General features: G+C 39.3%; 1 protein-coding gene across 1 annotated transcript in view; it reads left to right on the top strand.

Annotated features, from left to right (window-relative positions):
* TMEM182 (transmembrane protein 182) overlaps positions 1–15743 on the top strand; it is a 50766-nt gene extending 35023 nt beyond the window's left edge. The window contains exons 4-5 of the mRNA XM_030310316.1: positions 136–273; positions 15322–15743. Coding sequence (XP_030166176.1) covers positions 136–273; positions 15322–15542 — 359 coding nt within the window. The 3' untranslated portion in view covers positions 15543–15743. The remainder of the gene's footprint in view (positions 1–135; positions 274–15321) is intronic.
* The last annotated feature ends 1267 nt before the right edge of the window (positions 15744–17010 follow it).

The raw sequence follows: 17010 nt of genomic DNA, 5'->3' as shown, positions 1-17010 counted from the left end.
TAATTCAGGATCTGTGGTTTGGGATTGTGCCCACAGAACAATAAAGAGAAAAGAAACTGCCTGGTACAATCTAAGCGGTGTTCACAATCTAAGTTTGTTTTTCTTTTCTCCTTCACCCTACCCCCGGGTCTCCAGTTTACCGTGGTTTCTGGGCAGTCCTGATGCTTCTGGGGGTCGTCGCCGTGGTGACTGCAAGCTTTCTGATCATCTGTGCAGCCCCCTTCGCGAGCCATGTTCTCTATAAAGCCGGCGGAGGCGGGTACATTGCTGCAGGTACGCACTGGGCAAAGGGTGTGATTTCCAGCCATGGGTTTCCTCTATATCTTCATATTCTCCTTTTCTAGTTTCAGATTTCAGGCTTCTAGTAGTGGTAATACAATGATATTTATATACGGTATTTCTTGAGTGCCTGCTACATGCTCCACAGCCTTTCCTCACTGTATCCATATTGTATTAAGAGGGCACTAGAAGGGAAATTAACCTGTTTACTCTCTCTGTAAAATGGGGTCATATCTGTAATACCAGGATGTGGGTGAACTTTTCTGGGTGATCTTAAAAGAGATAACCTCCTGATGATATTACAAACCGGCATGATTTATTTATCACAGGTAAAAAACATCTCTTTCTACAATGTCCCCATTCAGTTTTCTTAACTGTGGTTCATGGGCATTAGCGAAACACATTCTCTCCCTGGCAAAACCTGCGTTTGTTTTAGTCGGCTTTACAACTAGTGTTTTTAATGCCTGCTTATGGTGATCATAGCACAAATAGAAAAATAATCGACTAGGTGTGTCTTGTGAATGTTCCATCTTTTTCATTTAATTGGGAAGTAAAAGCCAGAAGTCTAATCCGAAAACATAAGCGCACAGGTAAAGATAACAGTTCTAGAAAATTAGACAAACTTCACTAGACCAAATTGCACATGACTAAGCTATACTATAATGTCAGATAAGAAGGACAGAGTGTTTCTGTAGAAATGGTAATGACAGTAAAGAAACAGGATGGATAGCTTTGTTGTCTCTAAATCATTTCAGAGACAGCTCCTCATGTGTTCCCTCATCATTTAATCGATGGTCAATTCACAGTTCCTTTGAGCACGCTTTTTACATAATATTGTACTTAATTCTGTAGAGGGAATAAAAATAAGAATAATCAGATACGGATCCTCCATTCAAAGACCTCAAAAAAAAAAAAAAGAAAGAAAGAAAAAACCCCATCAAATCAGAGTCCTGTTTAACCCATTCTGTCATTCTTTTGTCTTATATTCAATTCTTTTCCTCACTGTTTTTTCAAGGACCTTGTTTTCAAGGGCCTGGATTTCTTCACAAAATTTACCTTTGTAAAATATACAATGCAGGGCTCCTGGGTAGCTCAGTCGGTTGAGCATTCGACTTCAGCTCAGGTCATGATCTCGTGGTCCGTGAGTCTGAACCCCAGGTCGGCTCTGTGCTGACAGCTCGGAGCCTGGAGCCTGTTTCAGATTCTGTGTCTCCCTCTCTCTCTGCCCCTCCCCTATTCATGCTCTCTCTCTCTCTCTCTCTCTCTCTCTTTCTCTCTCTCTCTCTCTCTCTCTGTCAAAAATAAATAAACATTAAAAAAATTTTAAGGTATACAATGCAGTGTTTTTAAATATGTTTCCAGAGTTGTGCAAATATTACCACTCTCTGATTCCAGAATATTTTTATCACCTCACAAAGAGACCTCATCATCTCCCCTCTTTTTCTCCTTCTGGCCCTGAGTAAACAATCATCTACTTTCTGTCTCTGTGGGTTTGCCTCCTCTGGAAATTTCATATAAATGGATTCAGACAATGTGTGGCCTTTTGTGTCGGTCCATTTCAGTCTCATAACTTATAATGTCCTTTCATTCATAATTCCATAAGACTAAACCCCTTATATATCTTAAAACTGACCATTTTCTGAGCCAAAATTTTCTTTTCTCCCTCAAGGAGGGAGGGAAAACCACATTCTACCTTTGCTTCATTCAAAGATCTAGTGAAGGGTTATATTTTTCCATGGTCTTCCCAGAAATAGCAGCTGTCTGCTAGCGTTTGTAAATATTTGTTTCTTCTCATTCCTTGCTTTTCTTTTTTAATCTTTTCCAATAAGGGAACTATGTACAGTTGACCCTTGAACAATATAGTTTGAACTGTTTGGGTCCACTTACACACAGATTTCTTTTTTTGATAAATACAGTACAGTTCTATAAATGTATTTTTTCTTCCTCATGTTTTTATTAGTGACATTTTCTATTCTTAGCTTAATTTATTGTAAGAATACGACATGTAATACATATACAAAGTATGTGTTAATCGACTGTTATCAGTAAAACTTCTGGTCGAGTAGGCTATTATTCATTAAGTTTAGGGGAGTTAAAAGTTATAGGCAAATTTTCAACTGCAGATAAATTTGGGGGAGTTAAAAGATATAGGCAGATTTTCAACTGTGCATAAGGTCAGCGCTCCTAATGCTACATTGTTCAAGGGTTAACTGTAATAGCGTTAGTTTAGTACATATTATGGATAGCATAGTTGCTTTATACTCAGAGGTGCCCTGATCCTTGGTTTAGTCTGATCGAAGAATTATGTGTCTCTGTGTGTGTTTAGTGCTTTTGAAAAAGAAAAAGTTGGTCATTTTTAAATTGTACAAGAAAATAGTATATTCAGAGAATTATATTTGGCTGAGAACTCTATAGGAAGGTAAAGCATTTGATGTATACTCCTATGCTTATGACCAGTGGGTTTTCTCTTTTCAATGAATCTTTGCTGTATGTGGGTATGGGGCTGAGGTCCTCCTTGCCAAGTCTTCATGCAATAGCCCCTGGGAATTGAGAGGTGCCCATGGTATTCTGGGACCCATTCTGAAAACAACTGAACTGGACAATTATGAGGACACATCCTTTCAAATTTGACTTTTAATTTTCTTAAGGGCAGAATTCTTTAGTGTTTATATAGGGCTTTTTGTTTCCCCAAAACACAGAGAGATATTCTGTTGGGTGGGACAAAATATTACTGTTCATTTTATTAGCTCGGGCAGAAAAAGTGATGTTCTCAGGAATAACTAAAGTTTATGGTTCAGTGGCAATTTCCACAATGAAGCACAATTTTGTTAAGGCAGTTATGGGGCTAATAAATTATCCTGAAGCTTGAGTACTTTGATAGAAGAATTTGTAAAACCTTTTAATTGTCTATTATTGACATTCTCAGGTGATGTTAATAAGCAAGTTATCCTTTCAAAGCTGAAGATGGAAACTTACATGCTATGCTATATGAACACTAGGAAAATATGTACTAAACACTAGGTTTTGGGGCCAGCCGGATTTTTGTGTACCACATTTAATATGGACCCATGCATATGATCATCTACTGAATTTAATAGAATTGAATTTATAATGCTTTCTTTGGTCAGATTTTATATTTTCAAAATGAAGAGCTCTCATTCCATGCATCTGGTATTGTACAATCTCTTTGTTTTGTTTTTTTTTTTTTTTTTTATGGACCTCATCATTCCTTGCCTGAATCTCCCATGCTGGCCTGTGCCAATGCTCTGTGCTCTGCTGGGCAGTTAGTGACAGGTGCAGCTTGGGCCCAGGGTTGCCGTGGCAGCTTTATCAATGCCACAAACAAGATTGCACACTCTCTCTATTTGGACAGATGACTTTAGGACAGGGGATACCCAAATTCCAAATGGCCATTGCTGGCTGTGTGTGCATGTAGAAAGACTCCTTGGCATTAGCAAGAAGATTGCTTTGGGGCATTCCATGCATAGCTGAGTCATGCTGATGTCACAGTTGTTGGTGTGAGTAAGGAGTGGGGTCCATGGTATTCTTCTTGCTCTGTCAACAGGCTCAGAGCAAAACTTAGAGGACATATGTGGCCACTCCTTGCAGCTGGGCAGATTCCTCTTCAGGCAGTCTCTGGCCATGTGCTCCCCAAGTAGGTTCGGGTATGAACCAAGTGCATGGTAATTGTCAGGATTGTTATATTACAGAACCTGTTTCAGTGAGTCTAATCATACACGCTACAATGCCTAAACAAGTGCTGAAATTTGTTTTAATGTTGGCTCCCAGAGAACTTTCAGATCCAAAGGGGGCTGACACTGGTCTTCTCCTAACCCTGTGATATTGGAGGTTATAGGAAAGATGCAGGAGAAGTTAGAATGGGTAGGCATCGCATTACAAAACATTTAGGTTATATGGAGGAAATTATTATACCACAGAATATTCCTAGTGCCTGGGCAAAGTGATATCAATACAGGAATTGTTGTGCCTGAGTAAGACTTCTAAGTGAACAGGAAAGAATAATGACATGATCTGGAAGTTCGGGGACACTGACATTGGGTGACAAGCCATAAAATGTAGAGATCAGCATCTTAGCAGCATATTAGGGTACAAAGATTTTTATTTCATAATTGAAATCACCTCTTCCTGAGTGACAAAGTGGAAGTATGTTTTTCTGCTGATTGTAGAGCTAGACTGAGTCCCTCCTGGGTAGAGGTGCCTGAAAAGCTTCTGAATCTTGACTAAATCCCTTGTGGGACCCTCAGGCTGGTGAGACTACGGGGACCTCTTAGAAGTCAGGAATATAGCAGCCTTTGTTTTAGTAGACCCAGGATGTATTAATGGAAGTAAATGGTACCTCTGCAGTGTGATTGGCCCTTTGGAACAATTAGTCCCCTGGAGGCAAAGTAGTGGTTTGACTCCCACCCCATTCTGTGACCACAGAGTTACCTAGACAGCTGTTGCCCAAGCTATTACTGGTCACCAGGGATACAAACTGAGTGAGTTGGGTGAATTGTATAAATCCTCTGCCTGAAGCACATCCCTCCACAGCTCATCCCTGCTCCCTTCAGATCTGGAGGGCAGTGCTTTCTAAAAGCGTAGTGATGCGAACCCTTTTTAAAAAGTAGCATAAGAAAGGTGAGCGGATATGAAGGGAATATAAAATTCGGAATCCAAAATACAACATAAAATACTGAATCAGTTAAATCGGATTTGTGGTTTGTTTTCCTTTTTCTTTCAAAAGGTCAATGGAATTTGTAGTAGCTCATCAGTTAAGCACATTTATTTCTATATGAGATAAGATAGATGTCATGGTTGCAAGTATTTTGAGAATACTTTTTCACCTGAATCCTAGAAAAAATAGGTCATAAAGCCAACGGGCATATTTCAGATGTTCTCTCTCTCTCTCTCTCTTTTTTTTTTTTTTTTTGGCTGATAGTGAACACGTGGCTTCCAGGAAGTACTCAGTGTCATTCCTTGCTTCTCACGTCTTCCTCCAGATAAAGCAGAGCAAGAGAAGAGTATGTGGAGGAAACAGAAGACCATGGGCAGGAAGGGATTAGGGAAGAATTGCTGACGGTCTAGAGGCAGGCGCTCTAAACTTACAGGCATACGCATCTCCCTGCTTGCACCTGCTGTCTCCATGTCTATATAGTGAGAGATCCAGGCTATAAACAGCCACTTAACCCTGGACAAGCAAAGGGGCCTCTGTGTTAGCATAACAGACCTGGAAGACCGGCAAATGCTTGCCAGAATGGCTTTTCTAGAGCTTCTGGGTCTTTCCTAGTGCACCAGAGGTAGGCTCTTAGGAGAGGATCACAAACATGACCTCCCAGTGGGGAACAGAATATTTTACCAAAGTCCAGGACTTAACATTTTACTCATAGCTGTGTTTTGTTGGAGGCGAGTGGAGGAGGAAAGGAAGGGGGGACTAATGAAAACTGTAGGATACTGATACGTCAGCCAGATGTACTTCTTATAGTAGAATTAGTGTCTCTGATTTTTATGAAATACAGAATGACAGCTTCGATTTCTCTTTTGCTCAGTAAAAATGCTTAGTACACGAGATCTGCTTTCTAAGTACCTGCTTCGTACTTGCTGTGACAACTTTCTAGAAGTACTTGCCTTGTACTCAGGATTTGTGCCTTCAGTTGTAATATTTGGGAATTTGTTCAGGAAAAGTATTGTTTTGGATACTGATACTATTATAATGTGGGAAGGCCTCCCTTCAAATTTTGATGTGGAATTTTAAATGTCCTCTCTATGACATTTCATGTAAACGTCAAGTGCTGGAATAAGTCAACCTTGGTCGATACTAAATAGGAAAGAACTCTGAAGAATTTTTATTTACAAGAATACTTTAAAACCTTATTACTTTTCTTTCTTGGATACTTCTTTGAAAGTTTATTTTTTCCCACATGGCCTTATCAGTTGGAATGTGTGTAACAGGCTGTTAGGACCAGACGTGTCCTGGCTCAGTTTCAAACAGGGCACCACTGTGGTAGGTATATGATGCTGGAGTGAAGGGGCAGGTCCCCAGAGGAGAGTTCACAAGGGATGAGTGAGACCCAGGTCTGCGAATCTCCACCACCCCAGCCACCTGAAGGCTGGGAAGGGACGAGGAGTGTGAGGAAGAGAGCTCTTATGCTCCTGAGTCTCCACCCTGAGCTTGGTGTGTATGTGTGTCCTCATTGGAGACTTCCAGGGTGATGGTCCCACTACTGCCCAGATAAACCTAGGGTATGAGAGCTCAGTTCGGTAATAGTGTTACTGGGACTTTCTGGAAAACCTTGAATTGCAAACATGAATAAATGCTCTCCATAACCTTTTAAAAATGCATCTGTGTGGTTCCTTCTGAGAACTAGAGCTACAGGCCTGGCAGATGAATGCTTTTACTCATATGTCATTGTATTTTGGGAGTATAATTAATCACACCAAAAGGGAATTTTCAGATGTGTAGGGTGACAAGATCCTTTCCTGTTTATAAATGGCATCTCTGGTGTGGGGTTAGATTTTGCTATGGTGGGAAGGCAGAATGAGTTTCCATCACTTCATTCTCCTTTTTTAAAGTATGTGTATCATTAACATCTGTAGCTAGGAGGGACTCAATTTAGAGGCAGGGATTTAGCTAGGAGGGACTCAATTTCTTTCCAGATATTCTGTTTTGTTCAACATCCTTCCCCCAAATAGTCACATTGCTCAGAATAACTAGTAGTGCATGAAAAAGGCATATTGCCTTTTTTAGTAAAATTTTTAGGTATTTTCTGAGGCCTTTTCCCCCCTTTATACTTACTTGTAGGAAAGAGAAGCACATTAGATACAGACTCCTCCAAATGACCAGATTGACATATGCTAAGAGTCTGTCATAGAAATTTCTATAACTAAAGTGCTGTTGGGGAGGGACAAGAAGTTTGCTCACTGGATACTTAAAACAGAAAATGTCCTTAATATATAGAAGGGAAGCAAAAGATATTAATATATAAAAAAAGGAAGGGGCAAAACATAAGAGACTCTTAAATAAGAGAACCAACTCAGGGCTGCTGGAGGGGTTTTGGGTGGGGGGATGGGCTAAATGGGTAAGGGGAATTAAGGAAGACACTTGTTGGGATGAGCACTGGGTGTTAGACATAGGGGATAAATCACTGGAATCTACTACTGAAATCATTATTGCACTGTATGCTAGCTAACTTGGATGTAAACTAAAAAATAAATAAATAAAATTTTTTAAAAAGGGAAAAAAAAGAAAAAGAAAATGTCCTTAGTATATAGAAGTGAGCGTAAGTCTGGATTCACCTGTTACCCTTTCTGAAATATTCAGCAATGGGCCTGCGGGGTGACTGGTGCCACCTGGTGGAGCATTCTAATAAGACATGGGCACTCCCTCACTTCTGAAATCTCAGAACTGGAAGGCACCATGGCAATTTATCTTCTTGCCTCTTGGCCAGTCCTGAAATAGCCCAGTCATATGAGAAGCTCTGATGCTTTAAAAGATTTCAGAGAATAATATTTGCTAGCTATTAGCAGGAGCTCATGCCAAAGCTCAATAAAAACAATGATAATAACCAAACTAGCCCATGCCTGTTATATGCTTGTCCTGTTCCAGACACCTTGCTAAGTGTTTTACTTCCATTCATTCTCCATGACTGCTCTCTGTGGGAAGCACTGGCACCATCTCTATTTTACCAGCAAAGACCCTGAGACAGAGAGAAGTACAGAACTTTGTCAAGGTTGCTCAGCTGGGAAAGTGTGAAGCTTTCTAACCTGTGTACCTTTGAGGTCAGGTTTAAAACCAGGGCAGTCAGAATCCAGGCCTGTACTGTTCAGCCGCTTGCTGCTTAGTGAGTGTGACTGTGAGTAAATACTTCCGTGGAGTTAAGCGAAAACCGCTTTCCGGATGAAATCCCTAATGACTTGTATGGATGGATAAACCCTCATGATCATTCTGTATCAATAACTCTTTCTCGAGAGAGAACAGACTATCGGATATGCAGAATGTTTAATGCCTATGATGATCATGCCAATCTAAGAAAGTAATAAATATTTGGGAAATCTGATAGACATTGTATCGGTTTGGTTGACTAAATAAAAACATGAGGCCAGATAATGAAAGGGAAGGGACAAAGCCATTTGTCTAAGGAGATGTAGCCATCACTTCAAGATTCTATGTTTGAGTTGGAGCATCGCAAACCAAAATATTCATAGTGGTGGCTTAATTCATTATCCCCAAGACCTAGAAAGAACCCACGTGGTCACCCATAGATAAATGGATGAGTAAAATGTGGTCTGTTCCTACAATGGGACAGTGCTCAGCAGTAAAAAGCTGGGAATGGCTAGCCCATGTACAACGTGGGTGAATTCTCAGTCATCATGTTGAGTATGAACAGCCAGAGACAAAAACTGCATGCGGTCGTGCTTTCATTCCTATGGAGTTCTGAGGGCAAAACTCTGCTATAGTGATAGATGCTTTGGGTGAGGGGTGTGAGGAGGCGTGAAGAACCTTTCTGTAGTGACAGTGATGAATATGTTCTGTTTTCAATGGACTGTGGCTACACTGATGTTTACATTTATCAAAGCTCATCAAACCATACACTTAAAATTTGTACATTTTTCTCTATGTGAATTATACCTCGGTTTTAAAAAAATGAGAAAGAGAAACAATGAGCCTGGAATGCTTTTTACACATTGGAACAAACTTCAAACCTTTGGGGCTTAATATAATACTTTCAAATATGAGTACGGGATAAGTTAAAACATGTTTGTATGAAAACTATTTATGGATCTTCTGCAAAAGCCCCTTTTGGGGACTTTGTCAGTCATGCTTCTCTGTGTCCCTATGCAGAACAAAGAAGGCATTCGTTATGTATTTCTTGATTAATTGCTGTGTTTCCTTTTAGAAAATGACAGTAAATGCATTGCTTTTTGTTTCATTTTTGTTCTTTCTTCTGGGCATGTCAGATCCACAGTTGCCATGCTATCCTTTGTACTCTTACCCACACTCCAGATTTTTTCTTCATTTCTGTCATTAGCATGAACCCTCTCCCTGCCCTCCAGGGAACTCCACCTAGAAAAGTAACCTCATCTCCCACCACCTCCTTGGAATATTTTCTCTATATTGTAGAATGTCTTTTGAATGTCTTCAGCCTAGTGTGTTATACCTGCTATCAGGGTGTATCAGGGTGTCCGTTTGTGTTATGCCACAGGCTACTTTGACCTTGTGGCAGTTGACTACTGCAGACCTCATTTTCATCTTCTGAAAATAGATGCAAGAAGCAAGCTGAAGCTGGGGTTGGGGGGTTGTAGGCAGAGAGAGAGGGAGACACAGAATCCAAAGCAGGCTTCAAGCTGTCAGCACAGAGCCCAATGCGGCGCTTGAACCCACGAACCATGAGACCATGACATGAGCTGAATCAGACACTTAACTGACTTAGCCACTAAGCACCCCATCCTAAAATTTTTTGAAGCTTACTTTGTAGTTCTGTGTAGATTCCCTTGCTGAATATTGCCCTGTCTCTAGAGTACATGCATCCTCCAGGTAGAGAAAAGGCAATTTTTTTCTAATTCTAATTTATTGTTCACTTCAGCTTTCTACATAATGCATTTTTTTGACTACGGAATTCTGTGACATTTTCAGTGCCCAATGAAAGCTGAAATGAGTTGCCACTGAATTTGTGTGGGAGCATGACACAGAGAGGCCAATGGAAGCATCTTGAGTTTATGATTCTTTCCCAAGTGACCAATAGCTGCTTGTGATTCAAGTTGTTAAAACACATTTCAAGGGGTGCGTGGGTGGCTCAGTCGGTTGAGCGTCCGACTTCTGCTCAGGTCATGATCTCATAGCTCGGGAGTTCGAGCCCCCCGTCGGGCTCTGTGCTGACAGCTCAGAGCCTGAAGCCTACTTCGGATTCTGTGTCTCCCTCTCTCTCTGCCCCTCCCCACTCGCATTCTGTCTCTGTCTCTCTCAAAAATAAATAAACATTAAAAAAAGAAGTTTTAAAACACATTTCAAGGCAGTTCAGTTACATCTAAGCAGTTAAAGATCAAGCTTATTGTTTTTCAGTAACTCCAAAAGGCTTTTGTTTTTTAATACAAATATGTCTATTTCTAGGCAAGGGTATAAGGGTTTGACATTTGCCTGTCTTTTTGAAGAGTTTCCATTCTTGTGGCTAACTTTTCCCTAGGACTACATTTTTAAATTTGTTTTTTATAAGATAGTATACAAAATCTTCATAGTGTGTCTTATTTTTCCATACTTTTTTCTATGAAATATTGAGGACATGTAGTTTTATTTTTCAGTCTGTGACTTGGTGTTGGGGAAAATTCTTTTGTATTTTTTTTCCACATTGTGATCATTTCCATATTATTTATCATTAGCAATTGTGTTCCTGATGGCCATTTTTGACTAAATTTTATGTGACTTTTGTTTCAGAGAAAATGCTTTCCAAATTGAATTTTTGATATTTTTTAATTTTTTTAATGTTTGTTTATTTATTTTTTAGAGAGAGAGAGTGAGCGAGCGAGCAGGGGAGGGGTAGAGAGACAGGAGAGAGAGAGAGAGAGAGAGAGAGAGAGAGAGAGAGAGAGAGAGAATCCCAAGCAGACTCCATGCTGTCAGCACAGAGCCCCATGTGGAGCTCGAACCCATGAACCATGAGATCATGACCTGAGCCAAAATCAAGTTGGATGCTTAACTGACTGAGCCACCCAGATTCCCTGAATTCTTGATATTTAGAGGGAAAAGTTTTCAACTTCGTAAGAGAATCCATGTGAAATCATAAGTTTAATGGCTCTTCCTCACACTGCTAATTAATAAGGGAACCAACAGGTTCTTGTGACTTATTTGTCCATGATTTTATTATCACAAATCTTCATGGGTTTTGGTACCTTACTTTGATTATGCCTCCAGTGAGCTGTTTTATGAATTTTTGTTGGTCTTCCAAAAACTAGGTATTTTTAAATTTAATTGGAAATAAATCATGCTTTCAAAATATGACCAAACTTAAATCTAGCTTAATTTTAGAAGTAAATTATTACCTAAATACTAGCAATATTTTCTAGTTCTGCTAAAATCATAGTGGCAGGTGAGCTTGAAATGCAAATCACTTGTTGTTCAAGACAGTTATTAGTTATATTTTCATGAATGAGAGTCCTTTAAGATATCACGGGATAATAATTAAGATTTCTCCATAGTATTTTGCTGTTAGTATTCTCCCAGATGAGACTCTCCACTTGGTAGGTGAACCGGATCAGTAATATTACTGTTCAGTAATAGTCACAAATAAAGTTGCGGAAAGAAGATGTATCTTGCTGGGTATATGAACACACATACCCTCCTCCCATTCCCCCATATATATAGAGCATATGTATGTTCTTTCTAACACACATAGCCACAGATTCCCACTACACTTTTTTTTATTCATTCATTTTGGCTTTTGTTTTGAAATATTTTCACATTTACATTGAACTTGAAAGTCTCTTCACCCAGAGACTCCATTCACGTTTCACTAACCATCTCAATAATGTCTTTCACAGCAAAAGGATCCAGTCCTGGAACAGGCTTTGCATTTAGTAGTTGTGTCATTCGAATCTCCATCAGACCAGAATAAATCCTAGGTAGACCTTCATGACTTTGACTCTACAAGAGTACAGGCCTGTGATTTTCTACAGTGTTCCTGAGTTGGCGTGTCTGATGTTTTCCTATGGCTGGATTTAGGCTCTTCATTTTTGGCTGCATCACAGCAGTGATGCTGTGCTATTCTCATTGTGTCTGACAAGGTGGTTAGTGACATGAATATGTCATGCCACTGGTGATGTTCACTTTGATCATTTGAATAAGGTGATATTTGCTAGGTTTCTTCAGTATAAAATTACTGTTTTCCCCTTTACAAATTGATAAGTGTCTTGTGGGAAGAGACTTTGAGCCTGTGTAAATATTTATTTCTCATCTACATTTCATTTACTAGTTTTAGCATCCATTTTTGTTTCTTGCCTGAATTATTACTTAAATGATTGCCAAATGGCGATTTCTAACTCAACTATTCCTTCTACATTTATAAGTTAGCATTCTGTAAGGAAAAGCTTTCCCGTCTCCCTGCTAATTTATTTATTCATTTATTTATATCACTGTGGGCTCAGATTTCTATTTTATTCAGTGAGGTATAATGTACCATTATCATTTGTTGTTTGATAGTCAGATTGCCTCAGAACTGTCTGGGGAAGTCCCTGAAGCTCACTTCTGAGACACTCCCACAATTCCTTGAGCACATCTGATGTTCCTGACTTACCTGGTACTTTTTGTCCCAGCCTGGATACAACTATTTCTTTGAGATGCTTGGGTCTGATATTTAGAAGCGAAGATCTGGATACTTGGTATGTTCCATGCTACTGGGGTGTTACTGCTCTCACACCCTCTCAGGGAACAGAACCAGGTAATATATGTAGGCATATACACACGGGTATATTTTAACACACACACACACACACACATACACACACACACACACACACACACACACTTTTACTTCTCTATCTATTATCTATCTATCCATCATCTATCTATCTACCTAGAACCATAAATTCACACTGATATATTTAACTCCAAACAAATAGAATAGAATTTATTCTAACTTTCCCCCTTTCCAAATTTGTAACTCCCCTTTCAGGCGGTGAAGAACATGATTCCAACTAACCTCAATATATTTATTTGTTTCATCAGTCTACCCCTATGTAACAGTCTCCTGATTCCTCTGTTGGCCAGATGTCTCACGCAGACTCCCCATCATAAATTCTTACTTTTCAATGTCTGTTAGTTCATTTTCTTTCTGTCTGTCTCTGTCTCCATGTGCAAGTGTATACATGCACACATACACACACTGGTATAAAACACTGGCAATTTTAATAGGTAAGGAAACTCTGTCTTACCCCATGGGAAGATATAATTAGAAGCTGGTATGATATGAATTAAATGGACAGTATCCTCAGTTGGTGAACAAGTTAAAGACTGCAGTGATAGAAATGCCTATTTTCATTGCTTTCAGGATGCAAATGCTCTTGAATAACAGCAGTTTTTAAGTATATTTTTTAATATTTAAGTATATTTTAAGTATAAGTTAATTCTTCCTTATAAAAAATCTCCACATGATTACCTGCAATGTGTTTTTTTGAATACTCTAAATTCAGTAATGAGTTGTGTAACTTTTGAAAGGATATACAAATAAGGCTTCTAGTTTTTCACAAAGGCAGTTTTCTTTTTTTCTTTTTCTTTTTTTTTTTTTTTTTAGTAAAAATACCTGAAAGCACAAGAGATTCATATGACGGAAGAGAGATAAAGAAACATATCCGCAAATAATAACAAAGGTTTGCAGTGCGTTTGCATAAGGCAAATGGTATGCAAATAACTAAGCCAAACTTTTACATTAGGAGAGAACGGTGTCTATATATTTGCAGGAAAATGTATTGAAATGCACAGAGTTGCTCGACAACACATGGCCTTGCCATATTGTTGTCAACATCTGAGGTACGGCTTTGCGAGGAGTTTGCTCGCCGGCTATGACTTTACTATTTCTCTCTGACATCGCTGTTGTTCGGTGGTTAAATTGCACTCTTCTGTGCTGCCATATTTGCATTTACATTACAGACCACAGTGTGAAGGATGTTTCCTATTAGTGAAGCATCTATGTTGATTCTTCATTGCTCTGTACTTTGTATCACGATTATGAGAAAGTTTGAGACTCACCTCGGCATATTTATGAGCCCTTCTTCTTTTGTGAGTGCTTCTCAAGATTCTTTATGCAATTGATGGCCCAAGAGAGAGAGGGCATCCTAAATACTGTAGGAGCACAATCAACTGGGGAAGGGTGATTAATGGCTAGGCTCCTAAAAGCTACTGTGTCCTACCAATATGCCACCATCTCTGCTCTCAGTCCCAGGGTTATGTTTACCTTTCAGACTGACTGGCAATTAGAATATGGAGATTTGATGCCTGATGCTTCTGTTCCTTAATTCAAAAACTAATAGGTCCTTGACAGGTTTCGATTGAACTTTTGAACAGCTAGCAAATGACCTCAAGTATATTTTGCTTAGGGACAGATTTGAATCCCTCAGGCTGCGTCCTGCTCCGGATCTGTCACTAGTGAGTGAGTCAGCCAGCTGACTCACCTGGGTTTGCAGCTCAGAAGTGCTGCTCCCTTTTGTTTTTTTTTCAGTAGCTGCCACATGGAAAAGTATATGCTTTGTGGTGTTCTCAAATTTTAGCATCCGTGAAGCTCTCCTGTCATATTGCTCCCTCCCCACATCCCCACATTCTTTTTACTTCCTTTCTTTTGTTTGGTAAGGCTCTTGCTCTTAAACCTGTGGTTTTATAGTCCACTGAACTTTTTCCAGGCAATGTTTCCTTTATGCCGTGATCCATCTTACCGTATATATTTCAATTCGAAAGAATCATGTATATTCTTTTACATTAGTCCAGTGCTTTCATCTCCGTTCTTGTCTGGTACTCACTTCAGCTTCTGTTTTCATTGACACAATTACCCGTAGCACCAGTCAGCTGTGTTATAATAACATAACAACAGTCAGAAAGACCTGAGCTGAAAATCAGTTCTGAAAACTGCTAGTTAAAAACCAAGGGTTAATGGTACCTATTTTTACCAGTTTATTGTATACTGCAATAAATAATATATTACAGTGCTCACCCCAAACCAGACATACAGTACAGATGGGAAATGTTAGAAGAAATTCCACCAGGCAGGATCTTTGACTCTTATGTTCACAAACGCCTAATACACAGCCTGGCATACAGTAAGTACTCAGTAAATGCATGACAGCTGTTGCCATTGTTCTTATGTTGCCATAGCTCTCATCTCAATGCTTTGAAAATTAAAGATAGACAATGTACATATAAAACACATAAATAAAAAGTCTGACACAAAGTAGGTGACTTGGCTAGGATTGTATTTTTAGAGACATATCATCAGGCAAATGATTGGTTAGCATTCTTGGGAAAACATCTTCATAAAGCCTAAAGGTCTTTCGTTTTGTCCTTCCCAGGCATCCTGTTTTCCCTGGTGGTGATGCTGTATGTCATCTGGGTCCAGGCAGTGGCTGACATGGAAGGCTACAAAAACATGAAAATGAGAGACTGCTTGGAGTTCACCCCTTCTGTTCTCTATGGCTGGTCATTTTTTCTGGCCCCAGCGGGGATATTTTTTTCTTTGCTAGCAGGATTACTATTTCTAGTTATTGGACGGCATATTCAGATACATCACTAATCAAACAGTTGCTTCCCATGTTTTCTTGAGCATATTCAGATACATCACTAATCAACCTGTTGCCACCCATGTTTTCTTGAGAGGTTTTAGAAGAGAGAATTTTTTTTTTTTTCATTTTGTTTTGGTGATCCCAGCATAGAATTAGTTGGTGAGCTATTTAGTTGCTATTTGAAGTTCACTTTTATATTTTACTTGTGATTTCCCCTAATAGGAAGGTCCTAGAGTCTTTCCCGACAGCCACATGTGTCCATCTCACATAGGTGCTATCAAGAACCTAGTTCTGTAAGGAGCAGGTAACATGGGCCTCCCTTTCATTGCACCTGTTAAAGCTCACGCAGGTTACAAAGGCCTGTTAATGGCATAACACCACCACCTGGGCCAATGAAGCTTTGATTGAAAGCTTCCTTCTTGGCGTTCACTTCTGCTGCTATTAAAAAAAAATCTTTGGAGAATAATTAAGAACGGAATACAAATGCTGTCAGAGAACTTACTCCATTTCTTCTCCACACACATGCGTATCCCCATACACATTCACTGACTCCTGTGAGCCAATTATTTATGACTTAAAAATAGATAGCAGTGTGCTATCAGTTAAACACATCGGCTGAAATGGGCCACAACCAGACTGAGAATGTGTGCTTATTCCACATTCTCCCCAACAGTAGTTTGGTTACTTACTTAATCACTTAGGTTACTTAATTGTGCATGCTTACATAAACCTTAAACTATGTTTAAAAGTGGCAAATCTGCACTGCCAAATTACATATGATGCAGACTGGGTTTTCACGAGCTCAGTGGATTAATTATATGTAACATGGCTGAAAATATGTAACAACCAAGCACCTTAGCTTAGTTCAGAGTTCTGTTTGATATTTTAAAATTCCTATTTAAAATTATAGGCTAATATGTTCAGCATGTGAAAATTTATTGATGAAATGTGCTTTTAATATGCACTAGCTATAAACTTTCAAAATATTTCCACATGAAATAATAGCCTTGCTGTATTAAAGACCATGAAATAGTAACTTTCCCCAAGATTTTCTAGGTTGTAGTTCTTCTGATAATTTGATTCCCTTAATTATTGTCTCTCAGTTCCTTCATCTTTACAATAGGTATTTTAACATTTACAGATCTATTTCCTTTAACCTCCTGGAAGAAAACTTTGTGCTGGTTGGTGAATAATTCTTTCTTACTTGCTAGTGTAGACATGTAGATGTTTTGCATATCAAAGATGTTTGTTTGGCACTAATTTTCATTGAAATCAAATCCATCTGAGAAGCCCACGTTGAATTTGCATCTTGGAAACCTCCACCAAGGAGCAGTTTGGTGTTGGTGAGGGAACAGAGAACCTGTGTGGTATGAGAGCTTTGTTCTGGACACAGCATTTTGCTCTGCGGCTGTTGTGAATACCTAAGGCAGGACTCAGAGACAAATTAAGAGTGACCGCCGAGAAGATGCTGTGGGATAG

This window comes from Lynx canadensis, chromosome A3, assembly GCF_007474595.2.
Source record: "Lynx canadensis isolate LIC74 chromosome A3, mLynCan4.pri.v2, whole genome shotgun sequence".
NCBI classification, from domain to species: Eukaryota; Metazoa; Chordata; class Mammalia; order Carnivora; family Felidae; genus Lynx; species Lynx canadensis.
This window is presented reverse-complemented; position numbering and strand designations above follow the sequence as displayed.